This window comes from Dunckerocampus dactyliophorus, chromosome 13 (genome assembly GCF_027744805.1).
Source record: "Dunckerocampus dactyliophorus isolate RoL2022-P2 chromosome 13, RoL_Ddac_1.1, whole genome shotgun sequence".
In the NCBI taxonomy this organism is placed as follows: Eukaryota; Metazoa; Chordata; class Actinopteri; order Syngnathiformes; family Syngnathidae; genus Dunckerocampus; species Dunckerocampus dactyliophorus.
In genome coordinates, this window is record NC_072831.1 from 10,101,083 (window position 1) to 10,126,392 (window position 25,310).

At 46.5% G+C, this 25,310-nt stretch overlaps 3 protein-coding genes across 5 annotated transcripts; 1 reads left to right on the plus strand and 2 right to left on the minus strand.

The window, feature by feature from the left end:
* Positions 1 to 1,093: 1,093 nt before the first annotated feature.
* heatr5a (HEAT repeat containing 5a) lies at positions 1,094 to 17,703 on the minus strand. 3 transcript variants are annotated; one of them, XM_054797405.1, is made up of 42 exons: positions 17,553 to 17,703; positions 16,847 to 17,055; positions 16,482 to 16,693; positions 16,293 to 16,401; positions 16,015 to 16,164; positions 15,691 to 15,862; positions 15,386 to 15,549; positions 15,063 to 15,312; positions 14,118 to 14,270; positions 13,799 to 14,049; positions 13,615 to 13,726; positions 13,393 to 13,545; positions 13,214 to 13,313; positions 12,953 to 13,062; positions 11,442 to 11,611; positions 11,167 to 11,321; positions 10,958 to 11,063; positions 10,684 to 10,874; positions 10,239 to 10,398; positions 9,980 to 10,169; positions 9,743 to 9,912; positions 9,518 to 9,544; positions 8,800 to 8,944; positions 8,515 to 8,697; positions 7,496 to 7,735; positions 7,235 to 7,413; positions 7,099 to 7,167; positions 6,842 to 7,021; positions 6,542 to 6,761; positions 6,335 to 6,439; positions 6,137 to 6,271; positions 5,945 to 6,000; positions 5,667 to 5,814; positions 5,409 to 5,582; positions 5,228 to 5,329; positions 5,064 to 5,147; positions 4,770 to 4,988; positions 4,019 to 4,164; positions 2,812 to 2,919; positions 2,647 to 2,749; positions 2,418 to 2,571; positions 1,094 to 2,300 (listed from the first exon to the last, which is right to left on the minus strand). In XM_054797405.1, the coding sequence occupies exons 2-42, from the start codon at positions 16,970 to 16,972 to the stop codon at positions 2,132 to 2,134; spliced, it is 6,150 nt and encodes a 2,049-aa protein (XP_054653380.1). In that variant the 5' UTR covers positions 16,973 to 17,055; positions 17,553 to 17,703; the 3' UTR covers positions 1,094 to 2,131. The 3 variants fall into 3 exon arrangements, with proteins under 3 accessions (XP_054653380.1, XP_054653378.1, XP_054653379.1); XM_054797403.1 differs by having other exon boundaries at positions 1,095 to 2,300; positions 5,945 to 6,072; XM_054797404.1 differs by lacking the exon at positions 9,518 to 9,544 and having other exon boundaries at positions 1,095 to 2,300; positions 5,945 to 6,072.
* Positions 17,704 to 18,454: 751 nt separating this feature from the next.
* LOC129192747 (SUN domain-containing protein 3-like) lies at positions 18,455 to 25,222 on the minus strand. The gene is made up of 9 exons (XM_054797052.1): positions 24,992 to 25,222; positions 24,566 to 24,656; positions 24,284 to 24,483; positions 24,157 to 24,209; positions 23,945 to 24,089; positions 23,757 to 23,875; positions 23,519 to 23,692; positions 20,813 to 20,902; positions 18,455 to 20,729 (listed from the first exon to the last, which is right to left on the minus strand). The coding sequence occupies exons 2-9, from the start codon at positions 24,652 to 24,654 to the stop codon at positions 20,616 to 20,618; spliced, it is 984 nt and encodes a 327-aa protein (XP_054653027.1). The 5' UTR covers positions 24,655 to 24,656; positions 24,992 to 25,222; the 3' UTR covers positions 18,455 to 20,615.
* hikeshi (heat shock protein nuclear import factor hikeshi) lies at positions 19,144 to 23,458 on the plus strand. Its single transcript, XM_054797053.1, has one exon. The coding sequence runs from the start codon at positions 19,491 to 19,493 to the stop codon at positions 20,079 to 20,081; it is 591 nt and encodes a 196-aa protein (XP_054653028.1). The 5' UTR covers positions 19,144 to 19,490; the 3' UTR covers positions 20,082 to 23,458.
* Positions 25,223 to 25,310: the final 88 nt, after the last annotated feature.

Here is a 25,310-nt window from a genome sequence, read left to right on the forward strand (position 1 = left end):
CTACTAATGATATCTCTGACTTTGAGTCGTCCACAGCTCCATCATACCCTCAACTCTCCCGTTTTCACTGGAAAACTCACTTATTTTGCCTTTCTTTCTCAGTGCCCTCCTGTTGTGATCGTTTTAACTTCCATGAAAAAAATCCTCTCCGATTCTGCTGGAGCAGCACAGCTTCTGGTCAGCTATATAACACTAGGCAACATGGGCATAACACATCTTGTAGCCAGTAAAGTCGGGCCTTCAAAATAAAAGACGCACACCAGTAAAATAACATTGTTGCACCACAGTAGGCAGTCGAGCTGCAACAACAAATTCTAAAAAATGAAGGGGATTGGTGTGCTGGTGGATATTCTAGTGAAAGATCATAATTTCCCTTATTCTCCCTCATTTACTCGGAACATTTCACAAATTTTGTGATGCAAATTTTGACAGGTATACGCTCCATTCCCGTGAACGTGATGTACACTATATGCACAGCTAACTTAGGAGAGGGGGATATTACGTGACCTTGCTGAACCGTTTGTGTGGAGGATTTGACCTTAAAGTTATTTTGCATGGAAGTTACATGTATCCTGCTTTTGTTGTACCACAAAGTTTTTTGGGTGAGGGAAAATTCAAAACAGTGATGTCACTGTCAAAACATGGGGCTATTCCACCACCTTTACATGGAATTTTTACAATGAAAACACATGCAAAATGAAATTATAATCAGTATTTCACAAACATTCCTACTTATAAAGTGTATACTCGAGGCCTGTGTAAAAATGAATTATTCCAATCCAAATTATATCTTATAAATGCTACTAGGAATTTGAAAATGTGAGAAATATAACAACGAGCCAGTCTTTTGAACAGCTCTTTGAGAGGAATGGCTTCTCAAGGCTCCCTTGAAAGAGTTATAAATGCCATCTCAGAAGGTGAGAGTGGACAGCAGCCAGGAAAACTCCACACAGAGGCCTGACATGGAGTGGAGCCTGGCCTGTGTGACGTTCGAGTACTACCTTACAGCTCGGAAATATCAAACACTGATGACCGGAGACTGTCAAACAACTTGGCTGTTTTAACAATCAGCTCTTTCTTTAAAAGCATTTTAATACCGCTTATTGACATTTGTGAAACATGGCAAGGGCACATAATATGACTGAATGTGACAAATGTGGATTGGACATGGACGACTAGTCAACAATTTATAGCTGCAGCTGAAACAATCTGTACCTAAATTGTAAAATGCGGATGAGAATGACAAGTTTGACGAGAAAGTAGGGACTTCTCAGACAGCACGCAAATACAACTTCAGGATGTGACGTCAAGTAAGACGAATGAATTTGAAGTGATCAGAAACTAACTAAAAAAAAAAAGCCAAATAATAACTTTACAACTTTTATTTTCACTGGTGTTTCTTCAATGCTTTATTGGAGTAATTCAAATGTCAGGTTTTACACTTCGATTTATGTGTAAAATATTACATTAGTGTATTTACACATTAGTGTTGTTCATGAAGTAAAGTGCTATGGTGAAATGTTCCTTTTAGGCTTACATTTTACATTCCACTACAAAAATATAAAAATCTGGTCTAGCAGATCTAGCATGTGTGAGCTTTTGTGTCTATCATTTCAAAGTCTTTATCTTGCCAAAAAGGCTCAAAACTCGTCAGGCTCCGCCCCTCAGGTGGAGAATTTGGTAACTTTGCGTTTGCTATCCCAGGATGCTTTGCATGAAGTTTTCAAGTCCACTCCAGTAGTTTTCTAATGGTCCAACTGGACATTCCATGTTTGCATTGTCACTCACACTTTTACTGGACAAATACAAGCACAGACGATATTCACCCTGGTGGCGATTGACTTCATGTTGCTGTAGCACCACAAGTGATCACACGAGACAGGAAGCTGGCGTACTTTTACTGTGAAAGCTCTGAGGGGAGAAGCAGCAGAGCGGACATGGAGGATGTGTCGAGCATAGACTGGCGTCTTAACCAGTGATCAAAAACAAATGATGGTAGTGACCTACAGATTTTCCGTAGACATCACAGTTTTTGGACACGGATGTCACAGTTGCGACACCAGGTACAGTGAAGGAAATATGACAGGTCGCCCTCCAATCAGCCTGCGTCTTACTGCAGGGGCCATTGACTTTACAGAAAGTTGGTTTTGAGTGTGATGCTGGGAGAGGACTTTGCTGCCTTACGGGCGGGGGAGGTAGAGTTAGTGCTGCTACCTTTAGCATTCACAGCACTCTCCTGGGTTCCTTTGAGGGCAGATTCCAGGCGAGACTTGAGGTGAGGACAAGTCGTGATGAGAGACCTGACGGAGGGAAAGAAACTTTCATAACATCCTAGCATCCTAGAATACACCCAGCGGAGTGACTGCCGCCTCGACAACCTGCTGTGGCCTTAGTAGATGTAGTTAATCCAGTTTTACCTGAAGACGTCCAAGTGCTGGGGACCCAGGCGCATGAGGTCCTTGAGCGCCGCCTCATGGAGAGAGCGAGACGCTGCAGGAGCAGAAGACAGAGCGTTCTCATCCAGCAGAAAGGAGATGAGCAGAGGAAACAAGATGGCCACCAACAAGGGACCTGAGGGTCACACAGAGACACGTTATGGCTGAAAAAAGGACGACTGACTCTTTGACCTCAATGCAATCCACTCACGCTGCGACTCTGCAGCGGCCTGCACCAAAACCTCCATGGCTCTGATGCCCTCCAGAACCACTTGCAGCTCTTCTGGGCATTGAGGACGACACCGCTCCACCTTCTGCAAGCAACCACAGTCAATGAAGCATGGATCACTACCGACGAGCAAGTCAAGTGGAGCACCTGAAGGAATCGAAGCAGTGGAGGTCCGAGGGCTTGGATGTATGGGGTAGAAACCTCCTGGTGGGCCCGAAAGAGCACAGCCAGCAACTGGAAACATCGAGTGGCCTCCTGAAGAACATTAAAAGAAAATACTTTCAATTTATTCTACAGTTGTTTCTGTTCTCGTCACATTACATCACTGCATCCCTGTGTGTGGAAATGGAAAGTAACCCTAGAACTGCAGCTGACCCATTGAACTCTGACAGACAGAAGCGGATCACACCTTCATATTCAGAGTTTTACTGATACAAGACAAGTCTTGCAGCACGATTCCACAAGTGGACGTTTGTAAGAACCTTTCATTAGAACCTTCTGCCAACAGAACAACAAACATGCATGTTGCTGCCATTGGGATTTAAGATGGCGCAAGGGAACCCGGATAGCAGAGGACCAGCTGCCCAATGGTTTCACTGAGTATGCTTTTTGATCGTTGGTCTGGGTTGTGAAATTGTAGTGGCATAAGTGACCTTCCAGGCTGATCTGTCAAGTTCCAGAGTTTCAAGCCGCATGGTGTTGAGATTTATTCGCTTTAGGGGGTCCCTGGTATAGTCCTTAAAGCACAATTTTTGCCTCTTAGTTGGCCGTAGAACACAAAGGCAGGTGGTGGTCAGGCATATGAATGGTTTGTCGAATCCACTGAAGATGTTCTTTGGCCACAGCTGCTTTCATGCAGATCAGAGCTCAGACACAGCACTGCTTTACCGCAACATTGACCTTGAAGAATTCTAGTTTGAGTTCTCCACTCTGCATCCCATCGTGAATCTGCTGGAGGAAGCAGAGAAACTTGGGGCAAGACAGGAGAGCTTTGTGGGCCTCATGCTTGCTTTCAGAAGTGACTTAAGCCGAGTTACTGGTAAACCTGGTGACGCTTCCTTGACTGGTTGAGCGACTCTGAGGCTGTGCTTTGAATAGCCTGGCACGGGGCTGGCCAGTCAGCTGATTCCTTTAGGATCTTGTATTGAGCAAGGAGCTGTCAAAAATTGTAGTTGGTGGTGTGTCTGTTCAGTGCTGCACAGTTAGGTGCAAGCAGAAAGCTTGGAAGGGATAGAATAGGAAGGGAAGTCACAAGCATCTCAACATGCAACCACTCTAAAGCATGCTGCACTAAAGTCATCACTATTATTACCCCACGAGCAAGGCCCACCAACGTACACACATGGTTACTGACCTGTGGGTCCTTGGCGTCCATGCTGGTGGAGAAGCGTTGCAGAGTGAGTGCGTGCAGTGGCTGCACGACACAAACATTTGGACCAGCAGACACGAGGAAGACAGTCAGTGCTGTGAGCAGGATGATGTGATCTGCACCACTGGGCCCTGAATGCAACACACACACACACGTGCACACACACACAATGACTAACCCTGTGGTGTCAGGGTAGGATTTTGTGGATTTATGTATTTTTGTGTTTCCCTTTATTTTTCACCTTTCTTGCCTCGCTTGGTTCCCAATTTTCAGTACAACCTCAACTTGCACAACTGTACAGTTATGTTTTCATTTTTACATAGTGTTTTAACACATGATTACATTATCCACTTGATTACAGTGTTGGCTAACATTTGCCCTTTCCCTCTGCAACCGAATGTCCTTAGACCAGCTTTTTCCACCAATAAAAAGGTGGGGTCATGTTTCATTGCTTATTTCGCTTTCAAAACGGGTGTTTGCCACACCACAAATGCATACAAAGGAGAAATCACGTGACAGCACAATGACAAATGTTATTGATCATAACTCTTGTTTTACTTTACCGATTTACACCATTTAAAGACTTGTATGCAGTGTCAGACGAACTGGACTATCTGTGTGGCAGTGTTTCACCACCTACCATACTGTGCCTGCATTGACCACAGATACGAGGTTGTGGACCCCTGAGAGTTAAAGCAATAAACAAAGTTGTGTCTGTGTGTGTACGTGCATGTACCAGTGTTCCACAGGTCCAGTAGTGTGCTGAGAGCAGAGCGCAGCATCATCTTCCATGCTCCCCCACTTTTCTCCTGGCGACTCATTGATGATGTCAACACTACCTTCAGTGCTTGCAGAACTGCCTGGATCACACTCCCAGGTCCGTTCACTGCCCTACTCCTTGAGCCTACTTCCAGGGTCTCTGGTAGAGGACACATGTGTGGTTCTGTACTGTGGACTGCAAGCAGGTGACAGAAGTGACAGGCTAGGTTAGGTTAGGCAGATGTTTCACAGGTCTGTGTGCTTGTATTACCAGTGTGTGTGCTGGGTAGGAGCACTAACTCTCTGAGCACTCCAAGGAGCAGGTACAGGATTGTAGGCAGGACGGACACACTTCCTGCAGGAAAACCATGAAATCATCAGCTTATCCTTTGCTGCTCCTGATGATGATGACGACATCATCAGCATGTTTGTCACCTTCTGGTGAGCAGATGGACGGCAGCTGAGACAGGACACACAAAGCAGACGCCACTAGGTGATAATCGCTGTTGTTCAGACTCCACAGGGTCCCCCCTGGACCTGGACACACACAAACACTGATCCTGTCAGTCACACACCCACAAATCAAAGTTAACATTTCAGGCATCCCTCTCCTCACCAGTTGGGCTGGTTCCAGACAGTTTAGGACTGAGTTTGGGAAGTTTGCGGACCAGCACACACAGGCAGATTTCCAGCGCTCCAAAAACCAGCGAGCGTCCCGGTATCAAACCCCCAGTGTCCCGCCCCTCCCCAAACTCTGGCAAGGTCTCCTTCTCGGAGGCGCCATCATCCACTGAAGAGCAAGAATGTTTCAATGAGATCTCCTAGGGGGACACATTGACCAGAACCTCCTTATGGAGAAGGCATGTGCGCTCACCTTCTGCACTGTGCCTTTTTTCTCTGATGTGCTCCTGGGTGGACGTCACTATCTGACTTAGCAAGTCCAACATTGACACCTGGATGGACGCTGCTTCTCTGGTGACCATCAGTCTATGGAGCACGCTGAGCAGTTCCACACTCAGTACCTACATACACACACACACACGTACGCATGCACGCACGCACACAAACACAGAATCTGGACTTGTCTGATTCTAGATCCCACATAGTAGATCCTTCAGATCTTCTGAGACCTGCTTCTGATTTGTCTCTTACCTGGTCACTTGCTATCTTGGCTCGTGTCCAGGGGACGTCAAGCAGCACCTGCAGCGCTTGCAGACAGAAAGTGATGTTCTCCATTTGCTCCTCAGAGTGAGGAGAACACAGGAAGTGCACACTGAGGCCTGACACACACAAGCAGGATGAGCCGAGACAACAAGGCCATCAAAGTCACCACATGTCTGTTACCAAGGATGAGGTGGAGTCGCTCCACATTGATGTCTTCTGGACTCTTGGCCCCACCCACAGAGCTACTGTGGCCCATGGAGGTGGGTGTAACCGGTCTGGACAGGTTGGCAGGGGTATCATCAGACATCACAAAACCTGAAACACACAAGACACACATTTAACACTTGTCCATTTGGAGGGAGAGGAGGAGGAGCTGACCCGTGCTGTGGAGCCACAGTGAGGTGGCGTGCAAGATGGGAGCCCAGGAGGACGAAAAGTGAGTTATGGTCTGGTTGGCTGTCTCTGCAGTGTAAAAGGAACCTCCTGAAGATGACACACAGTATAATACATCATATCGACTGCATAGTGTACAATTTCATGTAAGTGACTAGCAGGGATCCTGAGAGTTCACTGAAAAACTCAAACCTGTGTCAGGTACTTGCGAAGTATGTTCTTGTGGGAGCAGTAACATGCTGCAGTCCTGCAATGCCGCCAACCAGAGGCGGCTCAGCTTGGACAGATCAGCGTGGACCAGCGCCAGCAGGCTCGACCCTCCAGACTCGGACTCAGTGCTGTCACGGACCAGTCCACTGGTCCTATCAGGGCCTGTCGCCTGTAAACCTCTCTGGACGGCTACAATGTAAACCTGAGAGGAGCACAGGTTAGACTCCAAATGTCAAAAAAACAAAATGTCCTGTTAACAAAAATCTAATGACTTTGGATCACCTGCGCCCAAGCCTTAAGAACAGCCAGCATTTCCATGGTAACCGCAGCCTCATTGTAAATTTGACTGTACAGGTCCCTGCCTGTCTGGACCTTGGCCAAGGAGCTGGCCAAGAGTTCGTGGACACGCCTGAGATCACGGTGGTCGTTGACCACGCCACTCGCTATCCAAGCGCTGCAGACCTGCAGAAGGTCAAAAGTCTCAGCATTTCAGAAGGAAACCTGCTGATGTGATTAAATGATTAGTGATGATTGGTCACCTGACAGGCCTTCGCCGTGACATCAGGCGGTGCATCAGCACTGAAGGCTGGTCTGAGCGCAGCTCCGACCTACACGCACAAACATGAATAAGTTCCAGTTTGGATCCATTTGTATGTGGTCCTGAGCGTTGCTTACGTTGGCCTGGTACTGCTCCAGGATTGCATGACCTGGAAACTCGGGCTCAGTGATGGCTGAGAATTGTCTAATGATGACCAGCAGTGTGTGCAGACCCGCCAGTTGCAGCTGGTCACTGTGATCTGTCGCTGCCATAAACGCCATGCGGACCAGATCGCCGAGGTGAAGGACCAGAAAGTCTGAGGGGACAAAGGACAGGGGTCACAGAGGCTGGTAGAGTCCACAAACAACCACCAAATAATATAACTGTGGCGGTCCTACCGGTGGTGGTGTTCAGGCATCTGTCTTGAGCCAAGGCCAAGTCAAAGTGAGCGGGGTCGTCTTTCTGACACTGTGCGATGATGCGACACACACACTCCATCGCAAAGCAGCGCGTGGGCCAGCGCAGCGCCTTGAAAGGGCCAGCAGACTCTGGCCGGGCTCGGTAGACAGATGAGTCATCATCCTGGACAGAGTCTGCCTCTTCGTCTTCTTGACCCGCCTTCAAGGGAGCACCCCGATCTGCGGGAGGAAATGGGTCAACAAGTCAACTAATGAGGAAAATCATTATCAAGTGAAATAATGTTTTGTCTAACAATTCTTAAAGATTAGATTAAGGAGCTATCCACACGGAAACGTTTTCAGGTCAAAACGGCAAATTATTTTATTGTTTCAGCCTTTCATCCACACGCAAAACGGCATTCTGGGTGACCTGAACCAATATTTTTATTTTCCAACAGATTCCATAGTGGGAAAATCTGAACACACCGGCTTGTCGTTTCCGTGGCGACAACCAACCCACTTCTTTTTGAAAACGATGACGTCACACACCCGTCGCCGGTTTGTGACCAAAATTGAGGTTTGACGACAAGCAAACATAATATCTGAATATTTCAAGTAGCATGACTCACCCCAGTTGACATTCTCCTCATATTTTGTTGTCTCAAACTCCAAAATGACTCGCAGAAGTAATTCCAATTCGTCGTAAGTCTACACGAGCCTTGGAAAGTGGAAGACAACGAACTTTTGCGCATGTGTTCTTTCATCTTCTATAGTTTGGTGTGTCACTGGTTCCATGTGCATGTCTGTTCACAGCGCCACACGTAGGTGTGCCTTGTGTATTACATTGTTTTCACCCATGGATTCGTTCCCGTCTGGGTGCAACTATTTACTAATCTGGCACAGTGTGGACGCAATTTTTTTTTACCCACCAAAAAAAATTAAATAAATAATTTCATGAGCGTTCTCACGTGGAAAGGGCTTAAGTCCAACAAGTTGTTATCTGTCATCATGTGACCCACCAGTGGATGCAGACAGGACGTCCTTGCAGAGTTTGAGCCAGTGTCCCAGCAGACCACTAGTGGCACTGGATGCAATCATGTGTACCAAAGTCTCCTTGATATCCCTCCGGAGTCCTGGGTCAGACTCCTGGTCCAGCAGAGAGAAGAGAGCTCCTTCCAGGCCCACTTCTTTGATGGTGACATCTGCAGGGACACACAGTGTCATTCCCACATTTTAGACCATGAAAGACATCACACTTCATCACTGCTGATGCTCAAGGAAAAAATATTGTGCTTGTGTCTCACCCAGTTGTGTGTGATCTCGTCTCTGCAGTTCTTTGAACTGTGCCACGGCGAGCTCACAAACCTCTAGCGCCTCCCGCTGTACCAGCTGCCTCAGGCATGCCACTACAGCCCGCCGCAGACACAGATGGGAGCTGCACAGATTTGCCTGACATGCACGTATGCACACACACAAACAAACACACACACACACACACACACACATATATGGTTCAAAGTGTGTTGGTTGTGATGATTAGAGAAGCATACATTCCTCCACACAAAGTGTGGGTGAGCTTTGACATAACAATGATCTTTGCTGTTAATGAGCAAGTCAATTAGTGCATATCACAGTTGTTAACAGGCTTGTTCCTCCTATTCCTCCTTTAAACTTCCACATATGTGTGATATAAAAACGAGTCTGGAGGCTGCTGGACTGACTGCTACTGACTACTACGGTCATGACCTCCCAAGCAACAAGCATTTCGGTCATGACCTCCCAAGCAACAAGCATTTCAAGGAACATTACAACACAACAAAGTCTGAGGTTTGGATGCTTTCTTGTGAAGGAAATGCTGAGAAACGCAAACAGCAGTTATCAGTGTTGTTGATTGTGTTAATGACAAAAACACACAAAGCATAACGAGTTGTAAAAAAATCCAAAGCAAAAAAAAAAAGTCAAACATGAATAAGCGAGTTTAAAGCGCAAGCTTTCGCCCACAAAGTCTGATGGAGCACCTACCAACATGGAATGTTCCAGTAAGAGCTCCTGTAAGACATGACACAGGGTTTAACACACACATGCCGACGCACTTGAATCAAGACAACAATGCCTGGATAACCATATGCTAGCAGCCATGTCTCCATAGTGACAAGACCTTTCTGGTTGATTTTTCCAGAAGTATAAGAAGCATGTCCATGACGTGTGGTAGTGTGTGTGTGTGTGTGTGTGTGTGTGTGTGCTCACACAGAGTGCAGGGACGAGGGTGGCCAGGTGAACATGTTGTGGGCAGAACATGTGTAGCTGCTGCAGGCAGGAAATGGCGGAGGCCTGAACCAGGCAGTGAGGCATGGCCTGCATGGTGCCACAGGCCACCATACAACTAGAGCGTAATGTGGTCACAGCAGGCCCTGCACCTGACAAATACCATACACGTCATATTCCTCTGCGTGGCATCAGTGAGCCAGGAGAGGTGTGTCCTACCTTGCAGGTCGGGGCCAAGGCACGTGATGAGAGCGTGCAGGCAGCGGCCAAGGCTGCAATGAACCTCTGGGTGGGTGGGCGGAGCCAAGAGCAACAGTCGCAGCACCAGCGCAAAGGACGGGTTGGCGTGGGCATGATACAGCCCACAGGATAGGTCCACCACGAGGGCAAGACTGTGGAGTGACCATGTCTGAAACAAACACACATCTTTAATTTGGTTTCTATGACGACACAAGAACCACACAAAGTGAGTGCATACCTGAACCTCAGGAGATGTGCCATCCTGACTCAGCGTGAAGAGCACTCCGAGACAGGTGGAGAGATGTTGAGGTGAGCTGATGCCTCCAACATAGCGGTGCAGTGCCCCCAGAGCCAGCGCGCAGCCACTGCGAGAAGCAGCATCCCGAGCAGTCTTTAGCCTGGACACACAACATTAGACCATGCTAGGATGCAATTATACTTACTATTATACAAATACATCCACACACGTGTGTGTGTGTATATAATTACATATATAATTACACATAAACATACACCAGTTACAATACACTTATAGTACCAGTCAAAAGTTGCAAACTTGTGATGCATGACGCATATTGCTACTGTTATAGCAACCTGATAAAGTTATCATCTCACTCATTGGTCTACATTCAATCCTGTTCCATGAACTGATGTGGACAGCATGTCAATTCAGGCCATCCCACCTGTCCAAGCAGAGCAGTGACACAGAGACGGTGTAGCCAGCATCTCCTACGACCTGCACGAGACGAGCAAGGCCCTCAGCTGCCATACAGCGTAGAAGAGGGCTAGAGTTTTCCAGCGCCGTCATCAGGAGAGACACTACTGGGAGACGAGCCTCCTCTGGGACCAGAAGGCCTTGGGTGGTGCCCGGGTGCTAATTGAAGAGAACAATGAGCTAATATTTAGAGTTTAGTCAGTGAAATTGTGAAAAAGCTTAATTCAAATATATTGTAGTACCCTGAGTAGACTACAGAGGGCAGCACACAAATGTGTCTGAACAGTCTTCTGGCGTTGACCCTTCAACTGTTTCTGGGTCTCTAAAAACTGTTCCAGAATCTTCACTCTGAGACACACAAAGTAGTGATGAAGCAGCACCTTCAGGACCATCGCAAACAAATGGATCCAACTTGTAGTGTGCAAGGACATAAAAATGCAGACTCTGAAACCTCTGAGCGGAGATGATGTGTGGGAAGAGGAGTCCAAAGAGGTGTGTGGCGGCACCAGTCAGGGTGGTGGCAGGAAGAAGAGGAGAGGGGGCTTCATCACTTCTCTCACAGAGAGCAAAGGGGTCATTTTCCAGCGAGCCTCCTGCGACATACACCTGCAACACGTCATGACATCATTAAAGGTGGCAGAAAGGCTCAGTTCAGGAGAAAACCTTAGTCTGGGTTGGGTGGTTCAGCTCCAGTCCAGTGCGCCATGTGAATGTCAGACAAATCACCTGATCCTCAATGTGTCTGTGCTCGCTTTCATGGAGGGCAGGGCCAAGCAGCAGCATGTCGTTGCGGTGACAAAGGGAGTGCAGAAAGGTGAGCTCTGAGCAGGGCTGGTTGAGGTTCTCTTGCGCCAGTAGGTCAGACACCAGCTGGTTCATCACCAAACCAAAACTCTCTGACAAACACATTAGACACAGTCATCATGAAGTGGACACGGTGTGTCAATCAGAGCAGTGCTCATTTTGACAGCACTTTCATTTTAACCTTTCAAACAGCTGTTTGTTCTCCTACTATTATCATCTTTTAAGTAATATATTCTATCCTATGGATATGGACTCCGCCACGTCGAGACTTGTTTATTCAAGCACATTTTTACGTGCCATTGGAACAAGGTCCCGCATCAGTGTGATTCCCTGTTTACTCATTGAGGAAAGAAGCCATATCGAGGCAGCAGAGCCGTGGCTAACTAAGATGAAAGCCAAGCGGCTAGCAAGGAAGTGGAGATTCAAGCCTTCGTTACCTTCTACTATCATGAGAAACGTGAATTCACTGCCGAACTACATCGGCCAGCTGGCTACGCTGACAAAGAACGTCAAGACCTTCAGGGAGTGCAGCTTATTGTGCTTCACTAAAATATGTCTAATAGCTGGCGTCCCAGATGCTAACATGGAGCCAGTGGACTTCAGCACAGTCAGAGCGGAGAGGGAAACAAAAGCCAGTGCAGAGTGTAAAGGAGGTGGGCTTGCACTGTATGTCAACAAACGGTGGTGTCATCCTGGGCAAGTGAACATTAAAATGTCCATCTATACAGCATTTTTTCAAATCGGTTTTCATTATAGGGAAAAAAAACCTGATATCTATATCTATCAATATTACATTTTTAGGCCAATAACATCGGTGGGCCGATATTATCCGGCATCCCTAATAATAACAGATTATTGTGCATATTGTCACTTCTCTTCACTTCACTTGTCAGGACAACGCGCCTGCAAATGTCGCTTCAAGTTTTTAGCAGTGATAATCGCTCCCCATATTGACAGTCTTGTTCTTCATCACGTCAAACATGAAAAGTGTCCATATGTCTACTCTTCTTTTTCTCCCAGGCATATACATATTGTAACATGTAAGTTTTTGCAATAAAAATTAAATATGATAGGATTTGCATTTCTGTCGACATTCATAGTTTTCATTTGTTGAAGAAAATGTCAGTTCATTTTGTCATAGTTATCGTCAACATGCATTTGTTATTGTTATGTCATTAGTTATCATCTCATGTTTCGTCGGGGGGAAAAAAAGTTGGTTGACGCAAACTATGAAGAAAATTATTTGTTAACAAAATTAAGATTGACCCAGAGTTCACCTTAAACAAGACATGAATGGTGGTCATGATCATATTTCTTGAGAACTCTGTCCTGGCACCCTTGGATGGTGCTGCGCAAGTCATTGTCATTGACATTGACACAGCGGGAAAAGGGAAGGCTGAGGAAGTTGGTGAGTGAGAAGATGGTAGCAGTACCTTGGTAGGTGTGCGGTGGCAGCATGGCGAGTAGCTCATACACTCGCAGTCGGTAAATGAGTGTCCAGACCCCAACACAAGCGCCGTACGATCCAATAAGAGCCGGAAGTCTGCACACACCAGAAAAGTCTGTCAGTGTTCTGACCTGATCGAAAAGTGACTTAATCCACGATCTGACCAGGATTTAGCAGGAGCAAATGAAACCAGGGACAGGTGGATCAGAACCAGGAGGAGTTTAGACTGATGTGAAGAGTAACTGACTTTGGGAGGAGGCCAACAGCACATGTGATTGGCGTGAGGAGACGGCTGATGACATCATCAGTGGCAAGCTCCTTGCAGTGCAGCAGCAGCATCTTCATTGCTGTTCAGACACACAAGCACAGACTCACACACAGCAGCAACATCAACTTCGCAGTACGTGTTTGTGTGCAAGCACTGACCACAGAGTGCCCCGGCTCGACCCTCCAGTGTAACCTTCCACGTAAAGTAGTCCCCACGCCTCAGCTCCATCTCCTGCTCTCTGAGGGATGCGGGAAACACACAGCGCCAAAGGAGGAGAAGGCGTGGGAGATGCTGATCCACAACGGCTGCACCTGGACACGAACACACAATTACCAAAATAAAAAGTCACACTTAAATAACAAACCTGTCTGTATTGGTACCAAGAGTGAAGAGAGAGGAGATGAGCAACCAGCCGGCTTGCGTCCTCTGCAGAGAGATACGACTGTTCTGAGAGGCTGAACGCAGCAAGTCTTCGGCTAGATCCAGAACCACCTGGACACACACACACACACACACAAGCATGATCATGGGGCCGGTGGACGTCAAAGGGTCTGTGCGACCTACCTTGCCCTTGGCGTGTGGTATTCCCAGGGGGCAGTGCTGCACTGCAGCCACCAAGGCGGCGACTGCAGCTCCATAGCCAGCCACAGCCTCAGGGGAAGACTTCAAGGCTGCTAGCCGCTCTGTGCAGCGATTTAGCAGCAAGGAGCACTGGGATGGCATTGCCTTGGCAACACAACGCAGGCACCAAGCAGCAGCCAGTCGGACCGAAGAGATTGGGTGAAGGAGAAGAGGGACCACTGAGTCCAGGAAGGCTATGCACATACACGCACACATTACTGATGTGTGTATGTGCGTGTGCATTTGTGGAAATAAGCCAGACCTGTGCTGCTGTCACTCAAGAGGGGGGCGATGGTGGAGCACAATCCTTGGATCAGAGCGCCCAGTTCCAGAAGACAGCAGACCAAAACTTGTTGACTGGAAGTGATGTCAGAACAAACTTTGTTCTCCAGCTTCCCATCAGTCCACGCTGCTTCTTCACTCACACACACACACACACACACGTTTGTATTTTTAAGCATTTTGCCTTTAACAAGAGTGAATGTATGAATGCATGAATAGGCCTTTTTGTATAAACATTAAACAACATAAAAGTAAACATGATGTAATAATCAAAACCACTAGCTGTGTTTCTTCCTCCTTTCGTCATGTTGTCCACACAAATACATACAATAAAAAGTCATATTTTTCTATGCATTTTGGCCTCTCCTCCACATTCAAACATAGGTTTTTATCTTTGAGTAACTGAGCTTTTGGCAGCTGGAGATTTTCAAAACCTCCAGCTTCAGTGTTTGCGAGCCTTTTGGTTTGTGTCGTGAGAAAAGTGTGACATTATCTAATCGTTTTAAACCTTACTTGAACATGAAGTTACTGACTTCCACGTGTTGGTTTCATTTCATGCAGACATGCGTGCGCATGTGCGCATGCGCCTTATAACACGCAAAGGCAAAAAAAACCAAAAACATTCATGATGTTTCCTGGGCTCCATGTAAGCGAGCAAGCATCATTGTACACCTAATATATGATATATGTGGTTGATTTTTCAGGCTTCTGATGGGCCAAAATGCGCATGACAGCTTGCAAATGTGTTTTTTTATGTGGCAAGACATTTTTTTTTTACTCCACTTGTGTGGAAAGACATGCTTTTAACACCAAAGTGGGGGAAATGTGCATATTTGAAAACACCCATGTTCGCATGGAAATGGCCTGACTGCAATGACAAGGATACAGATAATGCTTGTGTGTACTGCGATGACCAAAAGCTCACCAAAAGCTTGTTTCTGTGCCACCACAGTCAAGCAGAGTTGTCTGGCGACGTTGCTCTGAGCCTTCTCGCCAAGGAGGGAGCCCACGGTGCTCCTCAAAATGAAGGAGACGCAGCGGCGCATTATGATGGCATCACCTGGTGTTGGTGTGGCCCTGACGTTGGACACCAGTGCCATGAGCAGTGATAGGAAGGACGAGAAGTTGACCTCCAGCCAGGGCCCGCCAAGCGTGGATACAAAAACCACACATGCCTGAGGATGAAAAGGAGGATGAGGAGGAAGGAGCGCAAACTCCATCAGCTTATACGTTGCCACGGTGACGCACCTGGGTGACGCCAACACGCACTTCCGTGCTCACAGAGCTGGTCCCCTTTAACATATCTCCACTGACCCGCAGGAAGCCGGCTCCGCCCCTAACAAACCCCCCTGACAACAGATCCATCACCTCCTCCAGGGCACTGCGGCCCCGCCCACTCTGTCTGGAGGCAGCTGGATAAAAAAGTAGGCGCAAAATGCAACAAGTTTGCTCTGTTGAACCTTTACTGACTTGAGGCATGTTTTCAGAAATAAACATCAATCTCTGAATACTTTAATGATCACAAACTAAATGCAGCGCCACCCGGTACATACCGCTGTCATTTCTGGGATCCAACGCTGCCGCAAGAAGAGTTCCCAGCAGTTTGGCTACAGACACACGTACGTCATGGTCAGAGCCTTCAAAAGCCCTGAAGCATACCGTGGTCACATTCTCCATTTCGCTGGTCCACAGGAACGCTGCCTCCCGCTGCAGCTCTAGCAAACACTGCCACCGTGATGGCAGGTGTATTAGACGCTATGTACAGTATATATCTTTAAAGCGCAGTACTGTGATAAAGTCTTAGTCACTACTAGTGGTATAATGCTGTAATGACCCTATACACTGTATGTCACTCATTTGTAACTAAAGTCAATCACCTTGGCGGCGGCGCAGCGTACTGCCATGGAGCGGTCCGTCAAACAGGTCCTGGCCGCCTTATATATATCCCGGTGACCTGGCACAGCACTGACCCCCAAACCTCGAAGCATCTTCTCCAGGCTCGCCATGATCTCGTAACGACCCTGAGACTGACAGGAAGCAGAAAAGAAACATTTTTACCCTAAAAGTCAAATGGAAATTGAGAGGTGAACATCAGATGGAAGAGGCCAATGAGTTCCTCTCCACTGACAGATGCATTGTGGAAGCACCAACTGACCTCAGCATTCTTCATGGCTTTCAGCAGGTGGGCCAGCGTGTCCTTGAAGAGGCCACTGAGCATCCGCCCCAGTTGCTCGAACATGGCGCCCAGACATGCCACAGCCGCCCTGAACGCATATGGTCACATGACGACGTCTAAAAGAAACATGTCAGGCTGTTGCCACCATTTTAGGGCTGCATGACTCACAGTCGGTTGGGGAGGCTCGATGGCGAGTCATCCTTGAAGCGGACAATGTCATTACACCTCTCCACCAGCAAGCTTGAAGGGATGGGGTCTCCTAGGCAAAAGAGCAGGGCCAGGCAGTGGGCCAGCAGCCCACGGGTGGGTGGGCCAGGGGAGCCGATCAGAACACCTGACAGCTGGTCCACTAGGCGCTGTTGATTCTGCTTGATGACAGCCTGAAGGAAGGAGAGAGACACTCATGTTTGCTTAAAGTGCATACGGAATGCACTTTAGTTTGTTTCCAGCCTTGTGCACACTGGCTGGATGGAGCTTGAAGATGGTTGCTGACAACAGGAAGAAGCAGAAGAAGACACTTGGGCGCCACTCACCCTGTCGCTGGAGGGGAGGAGCTTCTTTAGGCCTGTGAGCCAATCAAGGATGAATGCTGCTCGCTGGTGTTCATTAAGCCGACTACAGGCGTCCTCGTCCAGCAGGAGACTGTGGACGCTTTCCATCCTTCTCCTCTTCCTCTCAGAGAGAAGCAACCTTCATCCTACCAAAAAACGTCTTGAGTCCTCCCGACTGATTCCTCTGTTTACTATAATGCAACACACAAACAAGAGACTGGAGCCATGCTGATGTGTGAAAAAATGCAACAATATTAAAAACACGTTTAACTTTCAGAAAATTCGTTTGCAACATTTGTTAGTATCAAGACTTCAGAGCCGAACTAAAAAAAATAAAATAAAAATAATTATTAACTCATGGATACCAGCAACAAACTGTTCGGTTGTCCGTTGTTACCTTGAAAAACTTTGGATTAGAATTGAACAGTGTTTAACACCTTAGGTACCGAAGCTGCTCCTTCGGTGTACACATTTATGAATGACAGCAAGTCTCTACTTTTGATTCACATTCAAATTCACACAGTTCGAAAAGCATATGTACAGAAAAGACAACTGCTTTGCCATGAAGAGACGACTTTCAACTTATTTTACTTGACAACAACTATTAGCATCATTTAGCATGGAGCGGCTATCCGGGCGTGCTCAAGCCCAAAAGGTGACAAACTAAAGAAATAACTTGTCTAATTACCTGCGTGTGTCACTGAAAAGTTTAGAATCTTCACAAGATGAAGATAGCGACCAAAGACACAGGACAAAAACGTCTTGTTGGTTCTGACTGTATTGACGGAGGAGCTGGCTAAAAGAGCAGCGGAAATGACCGCATGGTTCACCGGCACACACTGACAACATCCGGCTGCCTGCCAAAATAAAAGAAATTACATCTGGCTATAAAGCCATATTAAGAAGAGAATTGAAAAATATAGTATCAACAAACGATGTTATCGATATTATTGATACTATATTAATGAGATTCATATTTTTCAGTTCACTTCTGTTTATTTTCACACATATTTGTTGTTTCTATTGTGTTACTATATTATGTATATATTTACAGTATTATAAAGTCAGGAAATTAACTGTTGGAAACAATAGGGGCCTAAAGGATAGAGGAAAAAATTGTAAATTTTGATTTTCTTCTCTTATTTCCGTTACCTTTATTTTGCTCAAACAACTGTATGTAGCAAAAGGAAATAATTGTATTTTGTTGATATTGTTACATTGTCGTACATTTTTATATTGTTCAACTGCTCACAAATAAGTTTATTGTTTGCCTTAAATTTGCCTTAAAAATAACAAAATAATTCAAGTATCTTAGTAAATGACCAGATAAAATGTATCAGTATCGGCGACACTGGCCCTATAGTTATTATGAATAGGATTAATACGAAAATTTGTAGAATCACCCACCTTTTCTAAAAATATATAAATCATATCACACTCGTATTGATCCCATACTGATAGCACCCTTGGAATTCATAAAGCTGATATTTGGATCGATCCACCCAACCACTACCAAAACTTTCACAGAAGACCAAAAGGACAAAAAAACATCAATTTACATTACTCTCTGCTTTATTTTTGCACGTTTACATTACATACAGTGAACAATCATCCTGTTCCTAAGACGTGTCCCGTTTTCACGTCCTGCCCAGGCTGCCCTGATTATTATGATGAAAATATCATGGTTTTCATTGTTTTTCATGGTTCATTAGGGCCGTATATAGTAGTCATCAAAAACAGAAAAGTGTCTATGCAGGATATTTCTGTATATGTCGGGCCTGGTTTTGAAATCCAAATACATTTTAGCCTCCAGAGCCACAGGCACACAGGTGTGGTGTAACAGTTGTATTTTTCTGGCTTACTTTTAATTTGAAGAACGGACTTTGCCGGATACAGAATTGGCCCAAATGTTGCATAACGGACCGGGGGGTAGCGGTTGTTGCAGTTGCATGTGGAAGACCCTTGCCGTCTGCTTGAATCCACCTATAAGAATGAAATGAAAACTTCCGGTGTCCGAATATGGAAAAAAAAAAAAAGATTTTGGTCTGTTTTTCCCTTTTGTTAACTGGTGATTTAATGTTTTATTATATTGTACAATAAAACCGTTTTTGTAAATGTAGTTATAGCTTTTTGCCGTTGAAGAAGAACGCTTTGTATTTCAGTTTTATTTACTGTATTTCAAATTTGAATTCTCATAAACCAACCCCGCGTTCGTTTTTAAATTCCCTTTCATGAAAAGAAAATTCAATAACCAGAAGTTACACGGACCCCCAAAGCGGTTGACAATAACTCGAGAGTTGTAGACATATAAATTTGAACTTGAAGCTCTCAGCTCAGGACGTGTAGTCGATAGTCGAGCAGCGAGGACTGACAACTTAAGCTTCTAGAAGTTTCTACCGTCTTCTATTGGCACACAAGCGAGCGGGAGGCTGACCATAGTTGTAGCTATGGTTACAGATAGCTATAGATGCTACTACTAGTAGTCATAGCTAGTTGACAAGATTTCGCCTTCTCCACAGCAGCGCCACAGAAGGACTACAGCTAGCAGCTAGCTGCTAAATCGGGCACTCGAGCGGCGACTAAAGCTATTTGCTAGTCGCTAACGCAGGAAACTAGGCTAGCCGCCATGTTTGGCTGTTTGGTGGCCGGCAGGTTGGTGCAGACGGACGCGGTTCAGGTGGCTTCTGATAAATTCGTGTTCAATCTGCCGGAATACGAGAGCGTGAACCATGTGGTGGTGTTCATGCTCGGCACAGTGCCTTTCCCTACAGGCATGGGCGGGGCGGTCTACTTCTCTTTCCCGGACCCTGCGAGCGGCGGACCGGTGTGGCAGCTGCTCGGCTTCATCGCCAATGACAAGCCCAGCGCCATCTTCAAGATCTCCGGGCTGAAGGTGGGCCAAGGCGGGGCGCACCCCTTCGGGACGATGGCCTCGCCTCCCTCCGTGGCCCAGGTCGGAGTGTCTGTGGAGCCGCTGGAGCAGCTGGCCCAGCAGACCCCCGTGTCCGGTGCTGCCGCGTCCACGACAGACACTTTGCGGCTTTTCACGCAAAAGATGTTGGACAGTTTGTACAACTTTGCGTCTTCCTTCGCCGTCACGCAGGCGCAGATGACGCCCAGCCCTAACGAGACCTTCATCCCGTCCAGCTGCATACTCAAGTGGTACGACAACTTCCACAGACGGATGAACCAGAACCCCAATTTTTGGAAAAACTGACTCTCATCCTTGTCACCTAACTTGTAGACTTCTTAATACCATCCCATCATCCACCAAGAATCACAGCTCGACTGCCTTAATTATATCTTATATAAAAATATTTTCTTTTTAATACCATTCATCCTCCACCAACAACCACAACTCGACTGCCTTTATTATATATTATATAATATTATGATGAGCAAACTAGCAGCCCCGCGTTGTGCCAAGATAACACTGAATAATATAACCAACATAAAAGAATACATAGTATTGCACATGTTGTCCATAACGTGCAGCATTGCTTGCAACCTGAATGATGCATGATAAATAAAAATATCATGATAGTAAGTCTCTGAGCCTTTAAAGTGCAAATGGCATAGAGGAAAAAGTCTGGCTGCGTTTGTGTCGACCATGCGTCCTTCTAGAAGGTAAGCCTACTAAAGATGGACGTCATGTTGAGGTAGTGTTCTTTTTCATACTTGTGGTGCAGAGAGGCCCAAAATGCCACACTAGTCAGCCGTGTGTGTCAGGTGTGCACAAGTTGTTCTCGCCTCAGGACGCCAGCCTCCCGTGCACCATGAGGCTGTACAGGCAGGTGTATGTGGGATCACCCCAATTGCTATGGATACTGAGTGTCAAGTACTTGCTGGTGGTGTGTAACTCCTCCTGGTGGCACACACACACATACATACACATTTATTACACTGGGAGAGGGCTGTGAGGTGAAAGGTCAGGTGGAGTATACTCACAGGTATGTTGAAGTTTTGGAACATGAATCCATCTTGGTCGTACTGAAAGGTTCCGAGTTTGATTTCTGTCGCGTCCAGTGTCTCCATTCCCTGAGAGGGTGACACTGACAGTTAAGGCTGGTTTATGCTTCTGCGTAGCCACTACAGCGTCCCCGCCTAACCTTCCAAAGTTTGGCATCGGGGTTGAACGTATACTGTGCAATTCTCTGGTGAAACGCTAGGGGCACTGATTTCACATTTGTCTACTCAGTGAGCAACCATGACACTTGTTGACTATAGTCAAACCTTGATTTTCCAATGCACTAGTTTTCATGTGATTTGGTTTTCAACAAAAATTTGCCTCAGTTTTTGTACACCGTCTCGGTTCATTTGTCCATTTCATTCATCATTTATGTGTATTACACATTATCTTTTGCATCTACAATTGTAATTATTCTCTAAAATGTATTTTTTGTTTATATTTGTGGGTGTCTCGGATAGATTACTTGAATTTAAATTATTTACTTTGGGGGAAAATTGCTTTGGTTTTCATCTGACGTCCATCCATCCATTTTTTATGCGACTCATTAGAGTTGCGGGGGTATGCTGGAGCCTATCCTAGCTGACTTTGGGCGAGAGGCGGGGTACACCCTGGACTGGTACATATAGACAAAGAATCATTCACATTCACATTCATACCTATGGACAATTTAGAGCGGCCAATTAACATAACATGCATGTTTTTGGAATGTGGGAGGAAACCGAAAACGAAAGCCATGCAAACTCCATACAGAGATGCTCTAGCGGTGATTCAAACCCAGGTCTTCCTGATTTCCTGACTGTGTGGCCAACATGCTAACCACTCGGCCGCCGTGCGGCTTTTTGTCTGAAGTTTTGGAGCAAATGAATAACACCGAGGTACCACTGTGTTTAGCTGCTAGTTTCCTTTGTTGCAGCAGTGTCAACTGTTATTGGCGCTGGAGCTGATCTATGTGTTCCAACAGTCACTTTTAATACGATTGTTGATCTAAAATTGTAAGAGAAGGCGTCTGCGAAGGTGGGCTTTACACCATACACCAGGCGTCGGCAACCTGCGGATCTTCTGCCTCCTTGTTGCGGCTCCGTGTTGTTTTTTTTTTAATACCGCAGTGGAGGAAATTTGCATTTTCAAAAAGAGTTTGAAATATCCAACTCACCGCAAGTCAGTGAATGCGTTTACACTGACTGCTGATTGGATGAGCAAAGGAAGGGGAAATGGGGCCAGTGTGTGCAGTGAGACACAAAGAAGACATCTTGTTGAGTGTGCTACCGCCGGGGTAAGATATCCATAACCATGAATACGTCCCTAAAAAGAAAAATCTCAGAAGAAAATAGTGTTTCATTCTGAATGGACATATTCCTTTGACTTCACTATCAATTACGCTGGCTTGATCCGTGTGCTTGATCTGCGGCGCCAAATTCGCAAACAATAGAAAATTTCACATTGAAAGACATTTTCAAAACAAGCACTCGGCCTTTTCTGAGATGTACCCAACTGCAGATTGGCGTAATTTCAGAACTACTGCGGAAGGTTGAGCAAACACACTTCCAAGAAGTGGATGAACTCTCCAAACTCAACAACAGAGGCTAGCGTGGCTGCACAGGAAATCGTGAGGAGGAAGCAGTTCTCATGGAGAATACATGAAAGAATTGCTGATAAAACTATCAGAGCATCTATTCTCCAAATGAAAAAATAAACAGGATGTTATTCAGAAAATGAAAGAAATGCCTCTCTCTGCAAAGACAGTCAAGGACAGGACCAATAGAATGGTAACAAACACAACCAGTAGGCAAATTGATGACATTAATTCAGAGCAAGCATAGTCAATTGTGTTGAGTGATGTAAACGATATTGAGCAGATGTATAAACTCTTGATGGGCTTTTTATGTTAAAGTTGGCCATGTCATGTTTTAATTTTACGCAAATATGGGAACAACTGAAAAAGGCCTACACACGCACTCTGCACTTCTGTTGTGTAATAATATCATGAGGTTATCTGTTGAATTCTGTTGTTTATAAGCTGTGTAATGTTTTGCGGCTCCAGACTTTTTTTTTTTTTTTTAATGGAAGAGGAGAAATGGAAAGAATGTACTAAAAGCCTTCACAGTCTACGTCACTTCAATACTAGGTTAGATTTTTTTTTTGAGGTGCGAGAGGATTTGGAGGGGGAGGAGCGAGCCGGCGTAGCATATGAAAGTGCCTCAATACAAATGCATAAAACCAGCGCTGTGTCTCAGTTGGTGCACTTGTGTACTTACACTTAAAAGTGCAGCAAAAGTGAGAAGTACAGCAAAATGCAGTGCATTGTCAACACCTGGATGTTGCACTCAAAACACTCAAAATGGTGAGTGCACAGTGATGAACACTTACCACCCTCAATTGTCGCCATATTGGCTATGTAGTGGAAGGGCATAGGCTAACTTGAAATCATGGCGGCAGAGGAGCAACCCGCAGTGGTGGAAAATAGTGAATAAAACAAGAAAAATGTCAATATTGCGATTGTCATTTCTGGTGTGTAGAATAATAGTAATGGGTTTGGAGCAGCACTACACTGTCAAGATCCACACACTCTGAAACTAAGTGCACAGTGTACTTATTGAAGTGTACTGATGCAAGCCATTTGATACACAGCCCATGCTTTCGGGTTTTTTTCTCGGCAGGGGGGGGGAGTCATGACCACAACTCACATAGACTGAGAAGACATTCGGGGCGTGGGGGATGGAGCTGGTGGGGGAGATTCTCTTTGAGATGTGACCCAGGGTCACATGTTGCACCACAGCCGGGTGAGACAGGGTGATTGTTAGATTCCCCTCGTGACCCGAGAAGGCCCAGCAATGACCTGGGATCAGCTCAGACTTGCCCTGTGGGAGCATAGTTTGGCGGTAAACACATGACAGAGCAGCCGAGTGCGAGCATGCACGTTACCTCAATGACCACACTTGGTGTCACCGCCTGAGGGAACATGATCTGAAAGCCAAAGACAGACAAGGTTCCAGTTTTGGCCTTATAGGACTTGGAGGTGGCAGCACACACGACACTGGCTCCTGCACGCAAATAACACATTGAGGAAAGTCAGGGTTAGCGAGCGGGCCCACGGCATCCATGACACCCACCTGCTGACTTGAGTGCGAAGTTTGGAACACTGGCCCACGGAGGCGCCTTGTCGTCCTTCTGCTGCTCGTAGGCTTTCACACGTGCCAGCAGTTCGTTGTACTTTACGAAAGCTTCTTCTGACAGCTCGTTGCTGCGTCCAGAGAACTGGGAGGACGACAAGCTTGTTAGTGATGTCAGCAGTATAGTCAGTTGAACAGGAAGTGGGTCATACCAAGTATGAGGGGGCGAGGAAGCCTGTCATCTGGCGAATGGAGGACTCGCACACTGCAGACAGGAAGTGACAACACATGAGACAGTGGAGGTTGCAGGTAAGCATGTGGGGGCAGGGCCATACGTACAGAGCCACAGGACAGAGATCAAAATGGTGATCAAGTGTTTGCGTGCAAATCGCAGCATGCTGTCGACCCTGGAGGGGGCTCTGTCCGTCCTTGCAGGGCTTGCAGGGCTTGCAGGGCTTGCAGACAGCGGAATGTTGTACTTGACGTCGTCCACGGCTACTCTGCGATGGCGGAGAGTCCGGCTGCGAGTCCAGAGCTTCCTGTTCGGACAGGAAAAGACAAGGTGAGCGGCGTTGGCGTGATGGTGGCGTTGACGGACATGGTCAACACACACCTGCTTACCTGTATGGCGTCTCCTTGTACGAGATGACGGGTTGCCCGTCACTGGTGTAGTAGCCCGACGACTCCAAGCGGGAACTTTTTCTTAGCATGACTGTGGATGGACACCAGAGGGTGCAGTTATTAACTAGTACAAGCGTCTCTTCATGGTACTCAGGACCACCTCCTACCCTTGCAGCATGTGAATATTTCTTGACTGATTAAAAAGTGTATTTGAAATACTTGTTGACTCGTTAAATAGTGTATTTAAGAGTGTGGTGATAAGTATAAGTATGTGTGTATGTGATAAGAAGTCAAAAAAGAGCCCTATGTGCCATGTGTCAGGTGACCTGAACCCAAATCACAATCTGCTCAGGTACGTGTGACGTCAGCCAGGGCCCCGTCACGCCCCGCTGGCTAGTGTCACGTGGTCCAGCAGTAGCGACAAACCTTAATGGCGGCGCTGCTGTTCTCCTACATGGCGGACACACGTCATCGACTACGCCTCCACTTTTGTGACGTCACCTGCCGCCTACTGCTGTGTATGTTGTGTGCGGAACTTATTCTACGTCTAACCGTGAGAACTCATCCGGAACCTTCCCGGCGCCCCATCTGATCAAACTACAAAGACTGCTGACCAGCCAAACCTATCGCGTCATCAGAAGTTTGCGGCGCGTGGCGCGCCCTGTGACGTGTGACGTCATCACTTTGTCTCGCTGGAGTGATCCGGACTGGGGGGACCCCTACATCAACTTACGTGCTTGATCAC

What these genes read in the sequence shown, in the direction of transcription:
- heatr5a (XM_054797403.1), bottom strand. Translation starts at nt 16,972, where the DNA reads ATGGAAAGCGTCCACAGTCTCCTGCTGGACGAGGACGCCTGTAGTCGG. An exon ending in GGCACAGAAACAAGCTTTTG is followed by an intron (nt 14,271 to 15,062) that starts GTGAGCTTTTGG and finishes GTGTGAGTGAAG; the next exon opens with AAGCAGCGTGGACTGATGGG. An exon ending in TACCACACGCCAAGGGCAAG is followed by an intron (nt 13,727 to 13,798) that starts GTAGGTCGCACA and finishes GTGTGTGTCCAG; the next exon opens with GTGGTTCTGGATCTAGCCGA.
- hikeshi (XM_054797053.1), top strand. Translation starts at nt 19,491, where the DNA reads ATGTTTGGCTGTTTGGTGGCCGGCAGGTTGGTGCAGACGGACGCGGTT.
- LOC129192747 (XM_054797052.1), bottom strand. Translation starts at nt 24,654, where the DNA reads ATGCTAAGAAAAAGTTCCCGCTTGGAGTCGTCGGGCTACTACACCAGT. An exon ending in GATCTCTGTCCTGTGGCTCT is followed by an intron (nt 24,210 to 24,283) that starts GTACGTATGGCC and finishes TCCTGTCTGCAG; the next exon opens with TGTGCGAGTCCTCCATTCGC. An exon ending in TCCAAAACTTCAACATACCT is followed by an intron (nt 20,730 to 20,812) that starts GTGAGTATACTC and finishes GTGTGCCACCAG; the next exon opens with GAGGAGTTACACACCACCAG.